At 50.8% G+C, this 24679-nt stretch overlaps 1 protein-coding gene across 1 annotated transcript; it reads left to right on the top strand.

The window, feature by feature from the left end:
- The first annotated feature begins 541 nt into the window (after positions 1-541).
- On the top strand, positions 542-24466 carry TRIM3 (tripartite motif containing 3). The gene is made up of 12 exons (XM_030332958.1): positions 542-606; positions 8378-8543; positions 14117-14348; positions 14572-14723; positions 14963-15143; positions 15405-16137; positions 16260-16363; positions 21663-21830; positions 22043-22211; positions 22467-22537; positions 23596-23736; positions 23886-24466. Exons 2-12 carry the CDS (start codon positions 8413-8415, stop codon positions 24036-24038), a joined length of 2235 nt encoding a protein of 744 aa, XP_030188818.1. The 5' UTR covers positions 542-606; positions 8378-8412; the 3' UTR covers positions 24039-24466.
- Positions 24467-24679: the final 213 nt, after the last annotated feature.

Genomic DNA, 24679 nt, shown 5'->3' with positions numbered 1-24679 from the left:
CGAGGTACGGACTATCCCGTATCCCCCTGCCGCAGCAGAGAGCACACTAGCATATTCCCAAGGAGCCCCCGAAGAAAGCTGGGAAGTGCACCTCCTGGAGGGCCCGGACCGGCTCCCAGAGTCCGAAATCTCTGCTGCCCAGCTGCGTTTCCTTGACGGAGCCTCAGCCCAGTTCCTGAGACCTGCCCCGGAGCGGTCGGGAGCCAGAGGCAGCTGGCAGAGATCGTGGATCCGGGATCCGGCTCACGCGTTCCCCAACCCGCCGGCTGAGGCAGCTCCCGTAGGAGCCTCGAGGGGGTTGGGGGAGCCCGGCGGGTGGGGTAAAAGGGGGCGGGGCCTCCGCGGCGGCGGGCGGGCCGTGGGTGGGTCTTCAGCACCCGAGCCGCCCCCTCCCCCGGCGGGTCTGCAGCCCCGCCCCGGCCCCTCCCTCCGGCCTGTGCGGCGGGTCCGGCGGCGGCGCCGGCGCGGGGACAGGCGGAGGCGCGGGACGTGGGGCGGCGCCGCGGGCAGGGCCGGGCGGACGGGCGCTGGCAGCGGGGGCAGCGCCGCGGGCCGCTCCGAGTGGCCGCAGTCTGGGCCTTGGCCCTCCCATCCTGCTCCGCCGCGGTGAGTGCGACGGGCGGCCCCCAGGGGTGCGTTTGTGTCCCTGTTTGCTCGGGTCCGCGTCCAGGTCCGAGCCGCGGTGTGTCTGTCCGAGTGTCTGTGGGTGGGGGCACAGATGCTTTTCAAAAGCTGTGCCTGTCTCTGTCCACGTGAGGCGTGTCCGTGTCTGTGAGAGCAGTGGGGGGATTCTTCGGGCTGTGGCTGCTCACGTGAGGTCCATGTTTGAGGGGGGAGGCGCGGGTGGATGGGTGATGGTTCCTTGGAGGAGCGCGGGGTTTGGGAGCTTGTGTATGTTGGCGGAGGGTGTCGAACGCTGCGGCCGAGGGTGGTGGTGGTTTGGCGGGTGGGGTTGCTGAATGGAACTCTGGATTCTTGTGGCCCAGCTTGTCTGAAGGGTTCCTTTCTCCCTGGGTGCAGACACTTCCACCCCTAGCTTCCCCCACCATCCTCCTCAGCCACCCAGAAGCCCACCAGCCAGGGTGGAGGACACTCTTTCCTCCTCTAGAGCTGCTCCTTTGACAGGAAGCCTGATCCGGAGGCTGCTTGTTGTAGGAAAAGACCCCTCTGGTTCCCCTTCAGCCTGGGCCCTGCCTGGAGGACCCCAGGCCCCTCCCTGGTTCCAGCCTCCTCCCTTCTGGACTTGGCTTCAGATCCTGGGCTGCAAACCTGCAGGGACAGATGGTTGCAGGTTGGAGGGGCAGGCTGCACCCCAGAGAGGTCGGTCTGACTGAAGGCAGGTCCTGGGCTTGTTCCTGGTGTGGGGGTCTCTGATGTGGATAGCATACGCCCAGGACTAGCCCCAGTAGGAAGATGAAATCTGGAAGGTTGGAGTCGGTGCAGAGGTCTTTTTCACAGGTCTCTCCCCCTGTTTGTGTGTCCAGCTCACCAGTGCCCATTCATCCCCTAAGTAGGGCTCTGGTTTGCTGCAGAATTGGAATCAGAGCTGCAGGCCTGACAGGTGCCCTGCCTCTCTTGGCTTACATGCCACCAGTGACAGAGCACTTACTACCTTATGCTGTGGGGAGGTTTTTGTATGTTAAGTAGAGGTCTTTTTCCTTGGAACTTTGTTCACTTGTCTTGTTATTGCCTTTGCTTTTGAGTCTCTGTCTGGTGAGAGGGAACTGCAGTGATTTAAACATGGCTCTCCTGTCACCAACATATACTGAGCACCCTCTGTGCCAGGTGCTGCCTCAGCCACTTAGGGGACAATGGCATTCTTGCTGAGAGAAGAGCTTGAGCAAAGGCCCATGGTTGTGATAGTACAGCCTGTGTTCAGAAAAACAGAGCAAAACCATATGGCTAGAGAGAGGGTGTCCAGAGGGAGTGTCATGGGTGCCCTAAACTTAGCAAATGTTTATTCTGGAAGGGTGGTGGAAGCAGCTGCACACCTAGCCTTACCGTGGAAAGCAATCAAATCCTCAAGGTGGTACAAGATAGGATTTAATCATGGCACATATTAGAGTCTGTAGGGACCTTTGGCTGGAAAGAGAACCCAGGGGATTGCAGATTTGGAGAACAAAAAGACCCTCCCCATCCCAATTTACAAGTAAGGGGCTGGAGTAGAAACTTGCCCAGTGTCTTACCTTGCCTTAGTGAGATTAGTGTCAGAGTCAGGATTGGCTCCTAAATCTCCTGACCTTTTAACTTTGACACATTTTAGAAGCAGAATATAGGATATAGTCATAGCTGGTATCTGAAAGGTGAAAGAACAGGAAGAATTGAGAAGATTCCCAGGGTTCTGGCTGGTGTGGCCAGGTGGATGATGGTACCTTTTGTTGAGATAAGAAACGCCAGCAGGAAGAGTAGGTTAGGGGGAAAATCAGTTTTAGACTAATCTCTATGCATCATCCGCGTAGAGATGTTCAAGATATAGCTGGGTATATGGGTCTGGTGTGCAAGTAAGTTTTCTGCACAGGAGATAAGGCTTTGAGAGTCAAGTGGATGGTTACTGAAGCCATGGGAGTTGATGAGATTTCCCAGGCAGAGTATGAAACTAAGAGAAGAGGTCCTGGATCAAAGACCTTAGGAACTAAACATTTAAGGAATGGGCAGTGAAGGCACAGCTAGAGAGGCAGGTGGAGAGCCCTCCTTGAGTGGGTTGTGAAAACATCTAGGACAACCTCTGCCCTTTCAAGTCTTGCTCTCTCAGTCTTGCTCTCTTGCCCCAACTGGTCCATGTTTCTTAATTTTTCATGCTTCTGTTCCTTTACTCACTGTTTTCCCAATGTACCTGTCAAACTCCGTCAAGAGTCAGCTCATATATCTCTTCCTCTGGAAGCCTTCTTTATTCTCCCCCACCACCTTCAGAGTTAGATACTTCCTCCTCTTTTTGTCCATAATAGTTACAGTATATCAGTATCATGACACGTACCACATTATAGTACTGTATTTCCGTGTCTCTTTCCCACGCTAGTCTGAGAATTGGTGAAAGACCGGGAGTGCAGCTGTTTCAGCTCTGTGTCTCCAGTTCCAAGTTTAAGAGCCTGGTCCAGGGTATGCCCAGGGAAGTTTGATTGTTTGATAGGTTAATCAGCTGATTAAATGGTTCATCCACCTGCTCATTCTGGCAGTGATGGGGGAGATGGCACTGTGAATTGCATCACTTTCCTTCCCTGCCAATCTTATTGAAAGGATTCCTTTGCTTTCAGGACTCTATCCTTCCAAGGCTTCATCTGTCCCAGAGAAGCCCCAAAACTGTAACCTGTAGTCATTTGTCACTTTTCTGAGGCCTCCAATGATCAAATACCCTTAGGGGCTAGTGGACGGGAACGAGTCATTTTAGGAAGCAAGTGAGCCTAGATGACCTCTTGCATTGTTTTTTAACAATGCCGTGGTCACCTACCTCCAGTCACAGCTGTGTGAAGCATGTATACTGGGACTCTCGTAAGTCTGTAGGAGGAAGTCATGGGGGAAATTGGATGCTGTTTGAGAATTTGGAGAAACTGAAAAGCCTTGAGACATATCCTTTGCAGATGCCAAGGATCTAGTGGAGTCAGCACTGGCTTTCTTCATCTGCTCAAAATCAACTTCCTCCTCACCCTCTGGATCTGGCTTCCTTTCCTCCAGCCCCTGGAAACCATACTCCCTAAAGTTAGTGACAGCTTCTTTTTGGCTTTAGATCCTGGGGATTCTCTGCAGTGTTTCACAATGAAGATTGTTCCCTTATCCATGAAGCTTCTTCTTCCTTGGTCTTCATGATATCTCTCTTTCCTGTTTCTCCTGCCTCTCTGGCCATAACCTTTTCAATTCCTTTGCAAGCTTTGTTTCCTGGACCTATCCGTTGAATGATGAAGTTCCTCAGAGCACAGTCACAGTCTCTCCTTTCTCTCCTTATGCTCTGTCTGGGTGATGTCAGCCAATACCATGGCTTCGGGCATCATGTCTACACCAGTAACTCCCAAATCCCTATCTCCAGGCCGCTGTCTTTCCTAGGCTCCAGCCTAACTTTCCCACTGCCAGCTGGAGCTCTCCACTCAAAATGCCCAATAGGCTTCTCAGATCTGTCTTATTAAAACCCTGAACTTATCCTCTCATCCAGCTGCTCCTCTCCTAGAGTTTCCAAGCCAGAAAACAAGGAATCATCTCCAGTTCTTTCTTCTCCATCTACTGTTCACATCACACCAACCAGTCATCAATTTCTGTTGATTCCTCCCTGTGAAATCTACTTCTCTCCACCTCCCCTTTGCTTCTCCCCTAGTCAAGGCCATCATCACCTCTCCTGTGGAATATCATGCAGTCTCACTTTTCCCCTGGTAACTTCTCTAAACAGTTTTTCACACAGCAGTCAAAAAGCTACTCTTTTGACTCTATTACTTTCTACTTAAACCCTCTTTGCCCGCCTAAACCCCCCACCCCCCCACCCTACCCAAGGTTTCCTTTGCTCTTTGGATGATGACTTAATTCCCAAGCAGGGAAGAGTAAAGTCTAAACTCTTTAATAAGGCCAATAAAGCATTGTATGATCTAGGTCCTGCCTATCACTCCATCTCATTTCTTAGCCCACCTCTGTCACAGTGTGTGATTCAGTCTCCTGATGCAGAAGGCACCATGCTTTGTAACTCTTACACATCCTGGAGCTCTCAGCATGAAAGGCACTTTCTTAGGAGAACTCCTTTGACCCCCAACCTCTAGTAACCCCCCTCCCCTGCCCCAGCTCTAAGTTAGGTGACCTCTGTGCTCCTGGAGCAACCTGTGCTTCCCCACAAAGCCTTCCATATTACATTGCAGTCATCTATTTGTTAGACTGGAATCCATGAAGGCTGCACTGTGACTATTTATGTTTGTGTTCCCAGTTCTAACAGAGGTGTTGAGTGAATGCTGATTGGGGAAATGAAGTACCTTTAGAACTGAGCTATAAAAGATGGGTAGGATAAGGGATGCAGGGATGGCAGTGGCAGCCTGAGGAAGGAGGGTTGAATCTCAGGTTTAAGTTCAAGATCCTCCAAGTTTCTGCTGTGATAAACAGTCCACTTAAACCATTGCCTAGAGGACTTTGGGGGCAGATCTGTAGGACACGGTGGGATGGGAGAGGTGGGAGTAAGAGCCCAAGAGAAGAAGGGATTCTTAGTGATTCAGTCTGGGGTATGGCCTCAGCAGTTGCATGCCTGGCAAGTCTGGGTGGGGAACTGAAGCAGGAAGGGGAAGGGAGGGAGGAGCTGTCCGTCCTGGATGTAGCCCAGTCCCCGCCCCTGTGTGACAGGCTGGGAGAGCCCCTTGGGCTTGGAGAGAGGCGGAGCCTGACATCCAGCTGCCTTAGCAGGGCCCAGTAGACCACTCCTACTCTTCTTCCCAGCCCTCCCCTTCATCAGACAGAAGCTTCAGCTTGGCTCCCACCTCCTGTTCCTTCCTCCAACCCTCAATCTGTCCTCTTCCTGCTATGTTGTCCTGGTGTTAAGTCTCTCTGGAGAGAGAACCTCTGAGTCCCAGTGCCCACATCAGGAGAGGATGCTCTCAGGGATGCCCTTCCTATCCTGTTCCTACTCATTCCCACCCTTCTACAAATATAAGACACATGCATTTCAGCCCCCTGTTCCTCCTCAAACCTGGAGAGGGCTCTGGACTGGCCCCACTGCATGCATGTATTCATTCATTCATTCATTCATTCATTCATTGTCTTTACAGAAGCCCATGATACATCTAGCTGGGCACAGATAGTTGTTACCTGATTCTAGTCATCTCCTATTTTGAAGTAGTCCAGCTATTTTTCTGCCTTCCTTCGTGGCCACATTTCTGTCATGAATTGTCTATGCCACTGTGTTAATTTCTTCATCTCCATTCATCATTCAACAACTCTAACCTGGTTGCTGTCCCTACTGTGCCACCAGAAGCAAACCTGGTGGGCATTCCAGTCTTCATCTTACTTCACCATCTCTTCTTTCTGGAATCATTCTCTTCTTTGGAAGAGTCCCACAGTCTCTTGGTTTTTTTCTATTCCTTTGGGTTCTCCTTCACTCTCCACTCTCTGTCTCTAGGAGGCCTCATCCATTCTCATTGCTTTAAGTGCTGTTAATATGCCAATGCTTCCAAAACCAGACAGATTATATTCTATTCCTTACTTTACATCTCTACCCAGATATCATATAGCGTCTCAAACCTAGCATGCCAAAACCGGAATGCCCCAGATCAGTTCTTCAGCTTTTACTATCTCTAGGCATGGCCTACCACTTCCTTAAGTGAAAAACCTGGGAGTCATTACTGGCATTCCATTATCCCTCTCACACCCAATCCGTTGTGATGTTTTTTTGATTCAACCTCATGAATATTTCTCAAATCATTCTACCTTTTTGCCTATATCTCTGCCAGTACCCAACATCATCTGACCCAAAGAACTGAGGCAGCTTCCTAACTGGTCTCCCTGCTTCCACTCTAGCCTCTCCTCAATCCTCATAGCTACCAGAAGAGCTTTTTAACTTTGTTTTTATTTTTTTGTAAATTGGACCATCCCTCCTCCTCACCCCCAATCAGGATAAAGTCCAAATCCTTAACCTCAAGGTCCTTGGTGATATCATTTCAGCCTCATTTCCCGGACTTACCTCTTGTCTTTTATTCACTTCGCACTGATCACATGGTCCTTTTGGGTTCTCAGTGAGCCTTCTGCCTAAGAACTTTCATTCCTGCTGTTCCTTCAGCTCAGAATGACTTCCTTCCCTCAGTCTTTGATGCCCCCACCCTCATCCCTACCATTTTCCTTCCAACCCTCAGAGCTCGGTTTACAAGTTACCTGCTTGGAGAGGCTTTCTCTGATCACCCAACCAAATCAGTGTTGTTTCTCACAGGATCCTTTCTTTTTTATAGCACTTCCTTCCCCTGCAGTTTATAAGTATGTATTTGCTTATTTACTTTTAAAACATCGCCATTACAAGGACAGTGACCATATCTGTTTTGTTTATGCTCTATCCCTAGTGCCTGTACAAAGTAGGCACTTAATAGATATTTGTTGAACTATGGAATAATTATTCAATAAATATATATCAATCCTTTATGTCAGGCTTTCTGCTAAGTGTTAGGGATAAAAAAGTAAAATATCATGCCTGCCTTCAAGAACTCTTCATGCAGTGGAAGAAGTAGAGCAGTTACAAGGATATTATAATATAGCATATATGGGCTAGAATGGAGGAAATACAGGGTATGTAGGGATACAAAGATGGAATACCTAACCCAGACTTCAGGAAACCAGGGAGGACCTTCTGGAGGAAGTGACATTTATGTGGAGACCTGAAAGATCAGTGGGAGTCGGCCAGACAAAGGGGGGCTTGTAAGAGGATCTCAGGCTAAGGGAACAGAATGTTTGATGGCCCAGAAGCAAAAGAGAACAAGGAGTTTTCCAGGAACTGAAAAGAAGCCAATGTGATTTTTTAAATAAATGTTTATTCATTTTTGAGAGAGAGAGAGAGAGCATGAGTAGGGGAGGTGCAGGGAGAGAGGGAGAGAGAGAGAATCCCAAGCAGCCTCTGTGCTGCCAGCGCAGAGCCTGAACTGGGTCTCGAACTCATGAACTGTGAGATCATGATCTGAGCTGAAATTAAGAGTTGGACACTCAACTGACTGAGCCACCCGGGCGCCCTGTGACTGATCATATATAATCATGAGACGTGAGGTAGTAGAGGGAGGTATGGAGCAAACAAAGCTAAACCTTGTTGGCCAACATAAGGAGTTTGGACTTTGTTCTCTGGACAATGGAGAACCAGTGAGGGATTTTAATAGGGAGTAAGTGACAAGATAGAACCTGTGTTTTAGGAGCCTTGGTCTAGCTGCAAGGGAGATAGATGAGAATGCACAAGCAAGGAAACAAGGATGCCAGTTAGGAGGCTGTTGTTGTATCACAGGAGAGACTCAGTAGGATGAGGATTCGGGGAAGGCAGAGGAAGTGAAAGATGGGTGTGTCATTGAAAGTGGGCATCCTTGTACTATGTACTCAATAGGCACTATCGCAAATTCTCAAAACATCCATTTGAGGTATGGATTATTCCCATAATTCCAAATCAGGAGACTGAGGCTCGGAGAGGTTGTATGAATTGCCCAAGGTCACATAGCTGGTAAGAGGCTGAGCTGGGTTTGAAACTCAGTCTAACCCTAAGTCTGTGGTTTTAACCAGAGCACCATGCTCAGAGGTCACTCAGCCCACCTCCCTCACCCTGTTCCCTCCCAATCACTGCCTGTCCTGCCTCTGTCTGGAAAGAAATGGGGTTAGTTCTCTGCAGGGGATTTGAGTGGTGAGATTAGGTGGGGAGAGGAAATGTGAGCTTCCCTAGGACTGACCATGTCTCTGTACACAGGCTGGTGTGAGTGGTAGGAGCCATCCGTGAACACCATGGCGAAGAGGGAGGACAGCCCTGGCCCAGAGGTCCAGCCAATGGACAAGCAGTTTCTGGTGTGCAGCATCTGCCTGGATCGGTACCGGTGCCCCAAGGTCCTGCCTTGCCTGCACACGTTTTGTGAGAGGTGAGAGGGTGTGTGTACCAGGGAGGGATGAGGACCTTGCCGCCTCCCCTGAGAGGGGGTGGCATGTATAAACCTATAGGAGGTGAGGAAAATGGGTATACATGTAGGGGAGCAGATGTACCCCAAACTGCAGGAGGTGAGGGTTTGGTGCAAGAACGTGTGAGAGAGGACCAGAAGCTGCTAACACTGGGCCGTGGTCTCTGCCCCTTCCCAAACCAAGGCAGCTTTCATTACCATCAGAGAAATCAAACAGAGCCCAGACTCTCAACAAGCTGCAGCCTCAGAAGAGTTTGTCACCAGTGGGAGGATAGAGGAAGGCCTGTCCTTCCTTCCCTGCTTATCTTCATGGTTGTTCTGAGGCGCTGAGTGAAAGGCAACCACCCCCTTTAGGCTTTATCCGTTATTTACTCATTCAACAAATATTATTTATTGAGCATTTCTATGTGCCAGACCTGTCCCAGGCATTGGGTATGATAAGGAAACAGGTATCATACTTGCTTTTAGAGTATAGTTAAACAGAAAGCCAGTGATCAAAGGATCATACAGCCAGACTATAGATAAATGTAAGTATTGCCCCCTTCATAATGCTGCACCTGAAGTGCTAAGATATGAGAGTTTAGGTAGGATCTATTGTAGTGTGGAGAATGAGGGAAGGCTTACCTAAGGTGTGATGCAGAGGGTGCACTATAGTGAAGGGTGCACTAAAGTTAGCTAAGCGAAGGGAGTGCTACGAGCATCCTAGGCAGAAGGAAGAACGGGAGAAAAGGCGTGTGGCTTGAGGAAATGTGTCAGGTAAGAGGGCCTGGAGGAAGCCAGGTGAGTCTGGAGCACAAGTGTGACTGAGGTGGTGAGGGTGAAGCCAGACAGGCAGGTGGGGCCCATACTACAGGGGCTTTGTACACCTGTTAGGGAACTCTGCCTTTGCCCTGAGAGCTTTGGTCCCTGGGTCTTCTTGCCACTGCCTCCACCCACACCTTCCCACTGATTCCTGCCTTCGTGGAAAGCTGGCTCTGCCACAGGGACGCTGCTCCCCTTCCAGTGCCCCCTCTCCCCCATGCTCTTTAAGATTTCAGCTCTGCTGCTCTCTCTCCTTTGTCAGCTGGAAACACTCTCAGCCTTCTGGCCTATTCCAAGCTCTTCCATCAACCTGCATGGCTTCACGACTCACTTTGGCCTCTTGGTTCTCGACTGTTTCTCCAGGAACATCCTCCTTACCACCTCAGTCATACTTTCTCCCAGTTGTGCCTGGACCTTGCTATCACCCAGAATAATATCACTTCTGTGGTCATAACTCTGGCATCCCACTCCTGGCTCCCATTACTCCACTCCCACTATGACATCTTTGAGTGGGTGTAGACACCTAGCCCCCTCAACTCTTCCTTTTCCCAGCTGACCATCTGACTGGCTGCCATGGTTCCCTCAGGTCTTTGTTCTTTTCAGAACCTATGCAGCAAACATTCAAAACTGGATCAGAACTGTAATTGGACATCTCTGTGCCTCCTCATAGGCCCAGATCACTGACAACTCCTGGAGAAAACTAGTGCCTGAGAAATTATGATAGTAGTAGCTACCATGTATTGATTGCTTATTATGTGCCAGGGACTGGCTAACCGATATACATGCATTGAATTACTTAATCCTCACAACAGATACATTATTACCCCCATTTTACAGGGGAGTAAACTAGGGTTCAGAGCCACTGAGTAATTAAGAAGTATTTCTGAGTCTCTGTAGTAAGTAAGTAGCCAAGGTCTGAATCCAGGTTTGATTGTAGGGCCTTCACTGTTAATTACTACTCATTCATTTATCTCTTGGTCCCTGCTCTCAAAGAGCTTATGCTCTAGTGGATGGTGACTGACAGTAAGCAAGCAAACAATCCAACAGGAGAGTCACAGCTTGTGCTAAGTGCTTTGCAGGAAATAAACAGAGTGTGTGGGGATGGGTGGGCCAGGGGCTCTTCTACATAGAGTCATCAGGGAAGGCTTCCCTGAGGAGGTGACATTTGACCTCAGACCCAAGGATGAGGAGACAGACTTGCAGATTGTTCCAGGCAATGGGAAAAACCCATGCCAAGGCCTTCAGGAAGGAGTAGACTGGGCATGTTCAGAGATCAAAAGAAGCGAGTGTGGCTGAAAGAGGAGGATGAAGTGAGGTCCAAAAGCATCAGGACAACTCATGGAGGAACTTGGTTTTAGGGAAGTGTTTACATTTTATTTTTAAACACAATGGGAAACCATGAGAAGAGATTTTTTTTTAAGGCAGGGAAATAATGTGAGATAAATTAGATTTTTAAAGCTCACTCTGGCTGCTGTGCAGACAATAGATTACAGAGGAGCAAGAATGGAAAGAGGAAACCAGTTAGGAAGGTAGTGTAAGCCAGGTATGCTCAACACATAGGAAGGAGGTCTTGACGAGTTTGCAAATATTTTGGCTGAAATTCAGATTTCAGGGTTGATGCAGTGACTGGAGATGAGAAACAGGAGGTGGGGGAAGCATGGGAATAGACAGCTGAGGTGAAGTGGAGGAAAAGATTACTGGGTGTGAGGAGGTCAAGGAATTAAGAGATCCTGTTGGTGGATGGGTCACGTCGTGGATGTCAGAGCCCCTGAGAATGATGGCAGGAGTGCATGGATGGAGGGCCTATTATGGGGGTGGCAGTAACAGAAGAAGAGAGTGAGCCAGAAAAAAGACTTCAGTAACTGGGGAAGCACCCATGAGGTCAGTGGAGATAATAACAGGAGGAGTGGTAGAGACAGAAGGCATGAGCTTCCAAGAAGAATAGAAATGTCCCAGTTGGGGGCAGGGAGGACTCAACCCCACCTGGCCCTAAGGAAAGTGGAATGTGAGACAAGCCACTCTATACTTGAGAGGACTGCAGGGAAAACTAGGTCACAAATAAGTTAATATTTGTGAAGCACTTAGAATCGTGCCTGGCACATCATGTTTGTTAAATAAATAAAAATTAATTAATGCAGATTCAGAGGTGTAGAGAACATTAAGAGGAGAGACTGAGGATATAGGAAAGTGTGCACCATGCAGATCTTCCCTCCACAGATTCATGGTCTCCCAACACAGCCACAGTCTGTGTGTTTCTAGCAAGCTGTCTCTCGTCCTCCCTCCAGTGACTAATCCCAGCCCTCACCAGTCTCCTGAACCCCTCCTTCACTCTCAACAGCCGATCTTGCCTGAGGCGAGTGAAGCATGGTGTCTAACTTCACCCCTGTGCTCAAGTGCATTCACCTCTCTTTCTCTCTTCCCCCATTCACAGGATGGCCTCTTCAGGCCAACCTGAACCATTACCCCCTCTCAGAGACCTGTCCACACTTCTTCTTGTCTCTTCTATGTCTCCCTCTCTACTGGCTTCTCAATGCATAAACATGCTCAAGGCTCCCGTTACAAACAGATAAGAACTCTCCTTTGTCCCTTTGTCCCAGCTAGCGGCCAAGCAGTCCTTCATTCCCCTTCTTCCCCAAACTCCCAACCTCCCATTCATTCTTCAACTGGCAGCAGTCAAGCTCTCCTCCCCCCACCCCTACCCCACACTCACTCACCCAGTTTTCCTTACAGACGAATGTACTCTCACGCTGGCCAAATTCAGGGGGCATTTTCCAATCCTTTCCTACCCTGACTCCTCAGCTGCTTTTGACACCAATGACTGCTTCTTCCCTCCTTCTGGAAATGCACTAGTCTCTTTGCTGTCTTGATGGTGTCTCTCCTCTTACCTCTCTACTGGTTCCTCTTTACTCTCCTTGTTCAGTATTTCCTGTGTGCTCTGCCCTGCTCTTGGCACTGAATCCACCTTTTGGGCTGATCTCAACCTCTTCTGTGGCTACAGAGGCCTTCTCAGTGTTGATGGCATCCCCATCTCTCTGTAACCTGCCTTTTCCCCAACTGTCTGCTGCGCCTCACCTCCTGGATGTCCCACTGTTCCAGTAAACTCAGCCAGGTCAAAGCTGAAAGCCTTTATAAACCACTCCTTTTTCTGTGTTTCTCATCTTAGTGATTGTTACCACCATCCACTCAGTCCTCTAAGCTAGGAATCTGGGAGTCAACCAAGACTCATCTCTCACTCTCCATATCTACTCAGAGCTAACACCTCCCACTGCTTTACTTCTTAAATACTTCTTAAATTTGTACCAGCTCATAGTCTACATTGCTACTGCCTAATTCCAGGTTTTTCTCATCTACCGCAAGATCTTTTACAAGATGATTGCAAGAGTATCTTGGCTAAACACATGTTTTGTCTTGGATTTGAATCCAGGCTCCAGTGCTCACTAGCTTTGTTACCTTGGATGACTCACCCTTTTTTAGTCTATTAACATAAACATAAAGCACAAAGCATAGCACCCAGCACTTAGTACTTAATAAATGGCAACTGGATGATGATGATGATGATGATGCTACCATACCCTGTCTGCTGTCTCACCACGTTCAAATTCATCCTCCACACAGAGGCAATGAGGAGGATAAAATGTAAACCTGGCTGTACCATGCTGCTACTGCTCCCTATTGCTATTGGGATAATTTCTAAGTTCCTCATGTGGCCCATGTGGCCCTCCATGACTGGCCCCTGCCTCTCTCTCCAGACTTCTCTTACATTTCTTGCCTTGGACTTGGTCTCCAGCCATCTCAGACTGCTTCCCTACTTACATGATGCTGTTTCTGGCCACCTTCTGTGTCTGGAACACCCTTCCTCTTCTCCCTGCACTTCTCTTTGGTTAGGCTAACAATGATTTATCCAGGAAGATTTAGCTTACAACATTTCTTCTGAAGCATTTCCTGGCTGTTCTCTTCTCCCACCCTGGGCCAGATGCCCCTTCTGTGCATTTCCTTATCACTGCATGTACAGTCTTCTTTATGTTAATAATAAATAATATAATACCCTGCAATACATAGTGGTTGCCATGAGTCAGCATGTGAGCACTTCATATTTAATCCTCCCTCCAGCACCCTGTGAAGTCTGTGCTGTCTCCATTTTACAAAGCAAGGATCCTTGGCTCATAAAAGTTAAGTAACTTGTCAGGGGTCATGCGGTATAATAGATGACTGACCTAAGAATTGAACCCAAACAGCCTAACTCCAGGACCCATGCCCTTATCATTATACTATTTACTTCTCTAAACTCTTTCTGTGACTTTTTTTTTTCTCTGTAGATTTGGAAGTATTTTAGAGATAGGCACTGTGTTTTATCTTTGTATCGCTAGAGCTTTGCACAAATTTGGCAAGAGTAGGTAGTAAATGTTTAATGACTTAATGGGTGGAGGGGCTAGTTGCACATTTTCTATGAGAAGGGTTTGTAAACACCTGTGGAAGGTGAGCCTGTGTTTGTACACACTGTGAGGAATGCAGATCTGTCTGCTCTCCTGAGAGAGATCAGGGATGTGTTTCCACTCAGTTGTGAAAGGTGAGGCCTTTTACACCTGTCGGCAGGACAAGATGTACGTGCCAACCAGAGAGGTTTCAAAATGAAGTGTACAATTGCAAGAAGGATTGGCATCCTTGGACAGCATGAGGAGGGATACACTGATTTTGCCCACCCCTCCTTCCTTTGACTCCCCCTCCTCCCTGGTCAGATGCCTCCAGAACTACATCCCTGCCCAGAGCCTGACGCTGTCATGTCCGGTGTGTCGGCAGACGTCCATCCTCCCCGAGCAGGGTGTCTCCGCACTGCAGAACAACTTCTTCATCAGTAGCCTCATGGAGGCCATGCAGCAGGCACCTGATGGGGCCCACGACCCCGAGGACCCCCACCCCCTCAGCGCGGTGGCTGGCCGCCCCCTCTCCTGCCCCAACCATGAAGGCAAGGTGGGCCCAAGCAGGCCCAGTGAGGCCAGGACTTGGGGTGGAGGGGGAGGAGAGGTTGGGGGAGGGGCTGAGTGGCCGTGGGTGAGAGGGTGTTTCTCTGGATGAGTGGTCCAGGTAGGGGATGCACCTGGAAGGCGAGGGGCAAGGAGGGCAGATGGGGAGGGGAGAAGACAAAGAAGCTTGGGGTATAGCCGTTGCCTGACTAGAGTGCTTATGCCACCAGACGATGGAGTTTTACTGTGAGGCCTGCGAGACGGCCATGTGCGGCGAGTGCCGCGCGGGGGAGCACCGAGAGCACGGCACCGTGCTGCTGCGCGATGTGGTGGAGCAGCACAAGGCGGCCCTGCAGCGCCAGCTCGAGGCGGTGCGCGGCCGGTAGGAGCCTGCTGGGGACCTGGGCTGGGGGGGGGGGGGGGCCATCGGCGAGCGTCTCAACCGGGGCAGCGGGGCAGGGGAGGGACGTTGGGGAGGCTAGAAATAAAATTCTTAGGGAAGGCAGGGAGGTCGAGGTAGGGCGTCTCCTAGAGGGCACAGTATAGGGTGCCCCCTGAGAAGGACCGGTTTGGTGAGGGCATCCTCAAGCAACCCGGGTATGAGATGTTTCCCTTCCCCAGACTACCACAGCTGTCCGCAGCTATCGCCTTAGTGGGGGGCATCAGCCAGCAGCTGCAGGAGCGCAAAGCAGAGGCCCTGGCCCAGATCAGCGCAGCCTTCGAGGACCTGGAACAGGCGCTGCAACAGCGCAAGCAGGCTCTGGTCAGCGACCTGGAGGCCATTTGTGGGGCCAAGCAGAAGGTGCGTGTGTTCACCCTTCCCTACCACCACCCACTGTGACATGGCTGTATTGCCTCCACGCCTTCTCTGCTTTCCACACCTGGGCAACCCTTTCCCTAGACTATACGTTCTGCCTCCCGACACGGTCCCATTGGTACCGCGGTATCGGTCTCCTGCCCATACTCACCTTCTTGCAATTCTTTCATGCTATAGTACCGTAAGTTCCTAAGGAATCACAGAGACCCTCTCTGCGCGACCAACCTTCCCCTGTCCCCTCCTCAGGTGTTGCAGACCCAGTTAGACACACTGCGTCAGGGGCAGGAACATATCGGCAGCAGCTGCAGCTTCGCGGAACAAGCCCTGCGTCTGGGCTCGGCCCCGGAGGTGTTGCTGGTGCGCAAGCACATGCGAGAGCGGCTGGCCGCGCTGGCGGCTCAGGCCTTCCCCGAGCGGCCACATGAGAACGCGCAGCTGGAACTGGTCCTCGAAGTCGATGGGCTGCGGCGATCGGTGCTCAATCTCGGCGCGCTGCTCACCACGAGTGCCACTGCACATGAGACCGTGGCCACGGGCGAGGGCCTGCGCCAGGCGCTCGTGGGCCAGCCCGCCTCACTCACCGTCACTACCAAAGACAAGGATGGGAGGCTGGTGCGCACAGGCAGCGCGGAGCTGCGCGCGGAGATCACGGGCCCCGACGGCACGCGCCTTCCTGTGCCGGTGGTGGACCACAAGAACGGCACGTATGAGCTGGTGTACACGGCACGCACTGAAGGCGAGCTGTTCCTCTCAGTGCTGCTCTATGGCCAGCCGGTGCGTGGCAGCCCTTTCCGCGTGCGTGCCCTGCGTCCTGGAGACCTGCCACCTTCCCCAGACGACGTCAAGCGCCGCGTCAAGTCCCCCGGCGGCCCCGGCAGCCACGTACGCCAGAAGGCGGTGCGCAGGCCCAGCTCCATGTACAGCACAGGTGGCAAACGGAAGGACAACCCCATTGAGGACGAACTTGTCTTCCGAGTTGGTACAGATGGCTGAGGGCTGAGCCAGATGGGGGCGGGCAGTGGGCAGGGTAGATCTGGGAGGGAGGCTCAAAATGACCTAAGAGTGAATTCTTTTTTCCCCCCTCCCCTGCCTTCCCCACAGGAAGTCGAGGAAGGGAGAAGGGTGAATTCACCAATTTACAGGGCGTGTCGGCAGCTAGCAGCGGACGCATAGTGGTAGCAGACAGCAACAACCAATGTATCCAGGTAAGCATCTTTCCTGCTCTCCCCTGACCCAATAAAGGTTCTCAAACTATAGCCTCCTGAAAAAACAGGGTACAGGTCACCTCCTGAAAGGTGAACCAGTCCTTAAAGATAGTATCAGTCCTTAAAGAGCAATGAATCATAGCACCACCCCGCACCCACCCACTTCCACTGGCCACACTATCCAATACCCTGGCAGTTAGGCCCCTGGGTTTTCCTGTGCTTGCAGCCTCTACCTCCCAGGCTGGGGCTCAGGCCAGACCAGCTCCTGGACCCCGAATATCTGGTTCATTCTTCACCCCTCTGTCTCCATTTGAGCCTCCACCTGGCTGGCTTACTTTCTCCCCTTTTCTCTACGTGGTCAGGATGCAGGCTCTGCCCTCCCCTGCTTCCTTCTCATGCCAGCCTGCCTCCAGGGTATCTGTGTGGGTCTCTGAAAACATCTGGTTTGGCTACCCCCAAATGGGGGTAACTTGTGAAAAGAGGTGTCTTCCAGAGGCTGCAGTGTAACCTCACAGGTGGTCCTGCTCTCCGTGCTCCCAGTCTCTCACATACCTGATTCAAGCATCTGCCATACAAATGGACGTGGCCATGCTGCGCTTTGAGCTCCTTAAAGCCAGGAAGCGTGGTTTTCTCTCTGTATTCCATAGAGTGAGCCCAGAGCCTAGTGACAGGCACCAGCTTGGCAAACACGGTATAGCAGTTAAAAGCTCAGGCTCTGAAACCAGACACCTGGGCTTGAATCCTAGCTCTGCCACTTACTGACAAGTCATGTGACCTCCCTAGCTTCTGAGAACTCATGTGTAAAATTAGGAAAAGAATACCTCATGGAGTTGCTGGGAACATTAAAATGACATAATGCACTGTGCGTGACACCTGGTGAACCTTCTAATGTTAGCTATTGTTAAAACTATCATTGTCCAGGTGGAGACTGTAAATAAAAGCCAGGAGGTGGGAAAGTGCTGGAGGAGGTTGTTCAGGGAACTGGAAGGATCCCAGCTGGCTAGAGGTGGATTACTATTAGAAGCCCAGTAGCTGAGGTAGCGTTGTAAATGGTTTTAGAGAGGATGCTGTGGAATTTTAATTTTATCCTGTGCAGGATTGTTTCTAACTACCATGGACTTCATTCACTTCTTGCAAACATTGTATCAGGTGGCAAAACTTTTCTTGAGGATTCTTACTTCACTACACCTATACATTTAAAATGTTTTTAATGTTTATTTATATCTGAAGGGGAGAGATACAGAGCATGAGTGGGGAGGGGCAGAGAGAGAGGGGAACACAGAATCCAAAGCAGGCTCTGTCAGCACAGAGCCTGATGCGGGGTTCGAACCCACAAACCACGAGATCATGACCTAAGCTGATGTCAGACGCCCAACCAACGTGAGCCACCAGGTGTCCCCCTACACCTATACATTTAAAGTCCTTCCTAACCCTGACTGAGTACCCCTGTCACACTTCCAGCTCTGCCAAAGGTCTGTCACCTTAGTGTCAGCTCCTCCCAACCCCTGCTTTCCATGTAGCAGGCTGAAGGTGCCAGGAACTTTTCCATGACCACATTCCCTGTACTGTCCCACCTGCTTTGATTCCTCTGCTATTCCTAAGAGCAGAGGAATGAAGAGGTGCAGGGTAGCACATGGCAGCATTTGAGTCCAGCCCAGATAGCGAGGGAGGGATGAGGTGAGTAGGGCTGGTGCCAGGTCCCTACTCAGTCCCACCCTTCACCTTCTAGTTATTTTCCTTCTTCTTATGCCAGGGATGCCTTCTGGCACAAGAGCTGAGATTTGGGAAGCCTTCCCAGGTGTGCACACACATGAGTGCTCGCATGCACACAAAGATGCATGTTGCTTTGTCTCCCTGATGAGGGGCTGGGGAATTGAGAAGGAGGGCCTGGAGCAGCCCCCCTCCCCTCCAGACACCCGCCACTCCTATGGCAGCCCTTCTTCTCATTCCTATTCCCATCAGCACCCCAGCGGCATAACCACTATAGTGGACCTGAACTCTCAGATCCCCGAGCTGAGTTTCTGCTTCTTTTATTTTGGGGTCCCCCAGCTTGGTAGGGACCGGGCCCCAGGTGGATGTTGCCTTCCCACCTCACTTCCCAAACAGTGAGATTTGGTGACCTTGTGAACTTTTCCTCCTTTGGACGGTCTGTGGTGACAGCTGAGACAAATCCCTTCATTGTGCTGAATCAGCATCAGCTGACAGAAGGGAAAAATATTTTGTGATTTTGAATGAAGAATTTTATTTGTATATATTATATCCGTGTGTAATCATCTTAGTCCAGAAATTTTATCAGCTCTTCTGTGAAGACTTCCTCGTTTCCTTCAGGAAGAATATTAATCACATTCTCCTTTGAGTTCCCTCTGCCTTTGCTATCACATTTTTCATACTTTACCAGAATCACTAGCTTGTTTTGTTTTGTTTTATTAGTCTGTCTCCCCTCAACTAGACTCAGATCCTGAAGTTACTTAGTGCTACTGTGGTATAGGAGAGAGATGTTAAGGACCAGACTAGGGCACCAGCAGATTCTAGAGAGGTTAAGAAAACAAATGTGTCAGGTGATAATGGGCCATCACATGTCAAAGGAGAAGAAGGGGTCAAGAACGGCAGGACTTGGTGCACCGGGTAGCTGGTGCTGCCTTTCAGGAGCAAGCCTGGGTATAAGTTGATGAATTCTCTTGCACACATGATGAGTGTGATATGGCTGTGTGGCACCCTAGTGGTGATGGCCAGTTCTGTCTGAGCTTGAGCTGAGGAATTCATGTACTTGTTGCTGTACCAGTGCTGCAAATGCAGTAACAAATAAGGCAGACAGTCCCTGTTCCACCTGAGACTTACATCCTTTGGAGACAAGGGTGTTTAGCAGTTAGTTCCAGAAGTGTCATTTGTTAGCAAAAGAACTGTAAAGCATGTATCATGGAGGCCTACCTTTATGCGTATATATTGATTTAAGGGCTGGAGTTGGTCATTAAAGGCTTTTCTGAAGAAGCGACCTGGAAATTTCTAAGAATCAAAAGATGAGTAGGAGTTGGCTAGGTGTCAGGGGTGGGATAGGATAGGATGGGAAGAGCCTACTCCATTCCCCCTCACCCCTACTCCAAGCCTCAGCGTTGAGCCGGAGACTGAGCTGTTCAGACTGGAGGAGGCACACGTGCAGCCTCATTGCTGATCTGGCAGCACCTTTAGTCCCACTTGCAAGATGGTGCCTCCCTCTCATGCTAGCTAGTGCTGGCCTGCCACAGGGGACCAGGGCAGACCCCCAGGCTGTGCTGGCCTGCCAGCTGAGGGCATGATAGAAGTCCACATCAGGAGGGAGGACTAGTTCAAACAGCCCTGCAGGCATGAGAGATGGAGCAGGGGCAGGGAGCCTAGCCCACTTAGGGGGAGCAGGTCTGGATGGAAGAGCAAGGGCAAGGCCCAGAACTTGAGTTCCCCAAGGCTGCTCCTGGCTCTGACTCATCTTGTGTCCCTAGAGTCTATAACAAAGCAGATCATGTGAGACTTGTGTAGTGAGTGATGTTTTGGCTGTGAAGGAGAAGCAAGAGGCTATAGAGGGAGGGAGAATTGAAGGATGGGAAGACCTGAGTATGTTGGGTGGCTAAAAGAGAAGGTAGGAGAGGGGAAAAGGTCAGAAGGTTCACTCTGTCCAGGAGGAAGGTTACCTTGTCAGCCCCTTGGCCTGTATGTGCTCATCCTTGTCCACCGCCCTGCCCTTTCTTGTGTGCTACCAAGTCCTGTTGTCTTCCTCCCATGTCTCCTGAGTCCATCTTCACTCCAGCAAGTACCCTGGTCAAAGCCATCATCATCACTTCTCACCTGGACTAGTGCAGTGCCTCTGGCTACCCAGCCAGTGTCCAGTGTTGACCCCTCCCTGCAGCCAAAGTGCTCTTTCTTAAAAGCGCCCATGTGGTTTTGTCAATACCACCAAGCAACTCTCAGTGGACATTGACCAGGTGTCCTGCAAATTTAACTCCATTTTGACACTGTTTACCTATAGAGATAGCATCACTTCCCACAAGACTGCCCTCACATCAGATGCCAGTCACAAGTCTGGGTTGTTACTTGTGCTTCTTACTGACCAGCTATAAATTGGAGTGTCATATGACCCCCTCCTCAGGTTCTATTAATTTGCTAGAGTGACTCATGGAACTCAGAGGAGCATTTTATTCCGTTTGCCAGTTTACTACAGAGGATACTATAAAGCATACAGACGAACAACCAGATAGGGAAGTACAGAGGGTGAGGTCTGGAAGAGTCACTACTGCAGGAACTTTGGTCCCTGTGGAATTGGGGTGCGCCACCCTCCCGGCACCAACATGGAGGCACTTCAGATCTGTACCATTCCCCTCTTCTCCTTCTCAGAGGTTGGTGGATAGGGCTGAAATTTCCAACCCTTTAATCATCAGGTCTTTCTGGTGACCAGCCTCATCCTGAAGCTTCATAGGGGCCCCACCCTAAGTCACCTAAGTCACAAGGGGCTCCTTGTGAATGACAAAAGACAATCCTATTAATCAGGAAATTCCAAGAGTGCCAAGCACTGGGGACAAAGACCAAATATATTTCTTGTTATACCACAAAAGCAGATCTCATCTTGTCACTCCTCTGCCTAGAAATTTTCAGTGAATTCTCATTATACCCAGGGGGAACTTTACTCCTGCTGTTCATGGGAGTGCTCCCTGCAATCCAGCCTCACTGGACGAGCAGTGCCCATACTGCACCCTGTGCCTTTCACACACTGTTGACTCTGCTTAAAGTGCCTTTCCACCTCCTTTACTGGCCAGCTTTGGTTCATCTCTTGGCATCTTTATTAGGCTATTAGCTCAGATATTCATCTTTCAGAGCCTTTCCTGGCCAGTCCCCCTCATCTCTCTCTTATTCTTTTTTTTTTTTTTAAGAGACAGAGTGTGAGCCGGGGAGAGGTAGAGAGTGAGGGAGATACAGAATCTGAAGCAGGCTCCAGGCTCCGAGCTGTCAGCACAGAGCCCAATGCGGGGCTCAAACCCACGAACCATGAGATAATGACCTAAGCTGAAGTAGGATGCTTAACTGACTGAGCCACCCAGGTGCCCCATATTCCCTCTCATATTCTTACAGCCCTGTTCATACCTGTGCTACATGTCACCTCAGGTCTGCGGCCTTGTCTGATTCTTCACTGTACCCCCAGCATGGTGTCGGTAAATGTTTGTTGAATGACTGAATGAACGGGGGGGGGTCTCCTCCCTCAGGATCTTGCTCCCTTCCCTCTGTGCCCACAGTCTCTCCCCTCCTCCCCGTTCCCTCCCTTGCTCCTCTGCTCCAGGTTTTCTCCAATGAAGGCCAGTTCAAGTTCCGCTTTGGGGTCCGAGGGCGCTCACCTGGGCAGCTGCAGCGCCCTACAGGTGTGGCAGTGGACACCAATGGAGACATTATTGTGGCAGACTATGACAACCGTTGGGTCAGCATCTTCTCCCCTGAGGGCAAATTCAAGGTGAGAGGCCTACTGTCACTGTGCTCTGCATTCCTAATGGCCAGCTCAGGTGACCATTCTAGTGCCTCCTGCTGGTCAGGGTCTGACCATCCCCAGCCCAAGGTTCTCCTTTAGTGTCCATCCCCAGCCCAAGGTTCTCCTTTAGTGTCAGGCTGGGACTACTCTCCCGACAAGGCAGGATAAAGGCCCTAATGGGTATCCCCTTCTTCCAGACCAAGATTGGAGCTGGCCGTCTCATGGGCCCCAAAGGAGTGGCCGTAGACCGGAATGGACATATCATTGTGGTCGACAACAAGTCTTGCTGCGTCTTTACTTTCCAGCCCAATGGCAAGCTGGTTGGCCGTTTTGGGGGCCGTGGTGCCACTGACCGCCACTTTGCAGGTATTGGGGAATAATTCAGAGATCTATTCTGATACCCCAGTCCCAGAGAACTACCCCGGATACCCCAGCTTCAACTACCCCCCCTATATCTTGGCTCCAGAGGACCCCCTCCCTTCACTATACCTTGGTACCATAACTGTCAGCCTCTGAGACCCCACCCCTTTTCCAATGCCCCAGCTTTATCATCCCAGATATTCTTCTCCATCCCATGCAGTATCCCATTTTACTGCCCTAGAGACTGCTTTGTATTTTCAGGGCCCCATTTTGTGGCTGTAAACAACAAGAATGAGATTGTAGTGACGGATTTCCATAACCATTCAGTGAAGGTCAGTGTCTTTCTTCCCTCTATGACCGCTGTCCTGACATCTTTTCCTCTTTCACAAGACTGCTCTCTCCCTCACCATTTTCCCCCCTTGAGATCATTCATTTGAACAATAAACATTTATGGCATGGCTACTTTGTCCCAGGTGCTATGCTAGAAGCTGGGGATACAGCGATGAATAAAGCAAATACGCTGTGTTCTTTGTTATGGTTTAGTAGGGGAGAGGTAAAGCAGCATATTGCTGTGTATTATTATATTACAGTATGATGTGATAGATTCTGTGGTAGGGCAGTGCAGGGCACTGTGTGAGGGCATGGTAGAAGAAATTGATTCAGGTGAGACTGAGAACCACCTAAAGCAGCAGGGGAACTAACCGGAAGGGAGAGAAGGAGGAAAGGATTTGAGGCAAGGAGGACAAGAGGACCAAGATTTGGAGATGGTCCCTTAACAGTGTGTTCGAGAAACCACCAGTAGTTCAGACTGGGTTTGAAGAGGGGAGTATGGATCAAGTGTGGATGAATCTTGTGAACCCTGTTAAGGGGCTTGCTCTCTTCCTAAGAGTTATGGGGAGTCACTGAAGGGTTGCAGGCAGCAGGGTAATACAGTGCTATGTCTTAGATCACTCTGGCTGGGGTGAGACTGGTGTTGGGATGATCCGTCTTTTGTAGTAATCTAGATGAGAAATGTTGAGGACCGCTGCAGGGGCAATATATACAGTAGGGTGCAGTTTTGAGAGAATCAGCAATTTGTGTTAATTCACTGGCCGTCAAGCAGAGGAGAAGGTGGAGTTGAGAACGACTCATGGCCAGATGGGCATTGCCATTAAAAAAAAAAAGAAAAAAAAAAAAACGCGGGGAAGTTGAGCTGTTAGATTTGATAAGCCCAAGGTACATTAGCTGGACCTATTCAGTAGGCAGTGGGAAACATGGATGTGAAGCCTGGGATGAAGAACTGGGCTGGAGCTGTAGACGTGGGGGTCCCCAGCCCTGGGGCTTCGCCCTCTCCTCCTTGAAGGCTCTGTCCGAGGCCAGGTCCCCAGTCCCCAGCCCTTTCCCCTGCCAGGTGTACACTGCCGACGGAGAGTTCCTCTTCAAGTTTGGCTCCCATGGAGAGGGCAATGGGCAGTTCAACGCCCCCACAGGAGTAGCAGTCGACTCCAACGGGAACATCATTGTGGCCGACTGGGGCAACAGCCGCATCCAGGTAAGGCCCAGGGATGGCATGGGGCTGAGGCTTCCTGCTGTGCTGCGTGCACCAGCCCCCCCCCCCCCCCCACTCCCCTGCCACACCCCTGCAAATGCCTCTCATCCACCTGATCTCACCTCTCCCTCCATTGTCCACTCATTCCCCAGGTATTCGACAGCTCTGGCTCCTTCCTGTCCTACATCAACACGTCTGCAGAGCCACTGTATGGCCCCCAGGGCCTGGCACTGACCTCAGATGGACACGTGGTGGTGGCCGATGCTGGCAACCACTGCTTTAAAGCTTATCGCTACCTCCAGTAGCTGCACAGGGGCCCTGCCTGGCTCATGGAGGGACAGACATGGGGGGATTGGACAAGAGGGTCTGGCCGGGAGTTGGGCCGGACCTGGCAGCACTGAATGTGGGCTGTGGGCGTGGGTGCGCCCAGTGCCCTCCCTCTCCCCGTCTCCCAACCCCACGGTTGCACTTTATTTATTCGGTTCTTGCTTTGGTGACTGGGTGGGCCTGGACTGTGGTCCCAAGGATGTGTGCAGAGCTTCACCCTTCCCCCTCTCCCCACCTTACACGCCTGCCCTGTCCCCTCAGTCTGCCCCCCACCCCCCAGCCTGGGGCCAGAACAGCCTCTCACTCCAGGGCAAAAGTCCCTCTGGTTGTCTCCCTACCACACCATACACACTGACAGAGACAGCAATACCCCACCCCCCATATTAAGTAAATGTGTTCACCAAGATGGTTTTGTTGCTTTCTTGTGGGGTGGGGCTGCAAGGGTATGGGAGGGTGGGACTCACTCTGAACTAAAAGGTGGGCAAGCAGGCAGGCAGGTGATCCAGAATCCTAAGAGCCCTGATGTCTTAAAGTTTCAGGAGTAGAACACAAGAGAGGGTGAACCCCTGGGACTCTTAGCCACCTGCCAAGTCCCTGTCCCTGGGCCCATGTCTCCTGC

This window comes from Lynx canadensis, chromosome D1, assembly GCF_007474595.2.
Source record: "Lynx canadensis isolate LIC74 chromosome D1, mLynCan4.pri.v2, whole genome shotgun sequence".
NCBI classification, from domain to species: Eukaryota; Metazoa; Chordata; class Mammalia; order Carnivora; family Felidae; genus Lynx; species Lynx canadensis.
This window is presented reverse-complemented; position numbering and strand designations above follow the sequence as displayed.

Excerpts from the sequence above, each read along its gene's own strand:
- TRIM3 (XM_030332958.1), top strand. The coding sequence starts at position 8,413 with ATGGCGAAGAGGGAGGACAGCCCTGGCCCAGAGGTCCAGCCAATGGAC. Across the intron at positions 8,544-14,116 it reads CTGCACACGTTTTGTGAGAG|ATGCCTCCAGAACTACATCC; the intron begins GTGAGAGGGTGT and ends CTCCCTGGTCAG. Across the intron at positions 16,364-21,662 it reads GCAACAACCAATGTATCCAG|GTTTTCTCCAATGAAGGCCA; the intron begins GTAAGCATCTTT and ends CCTCTGCTCCAG.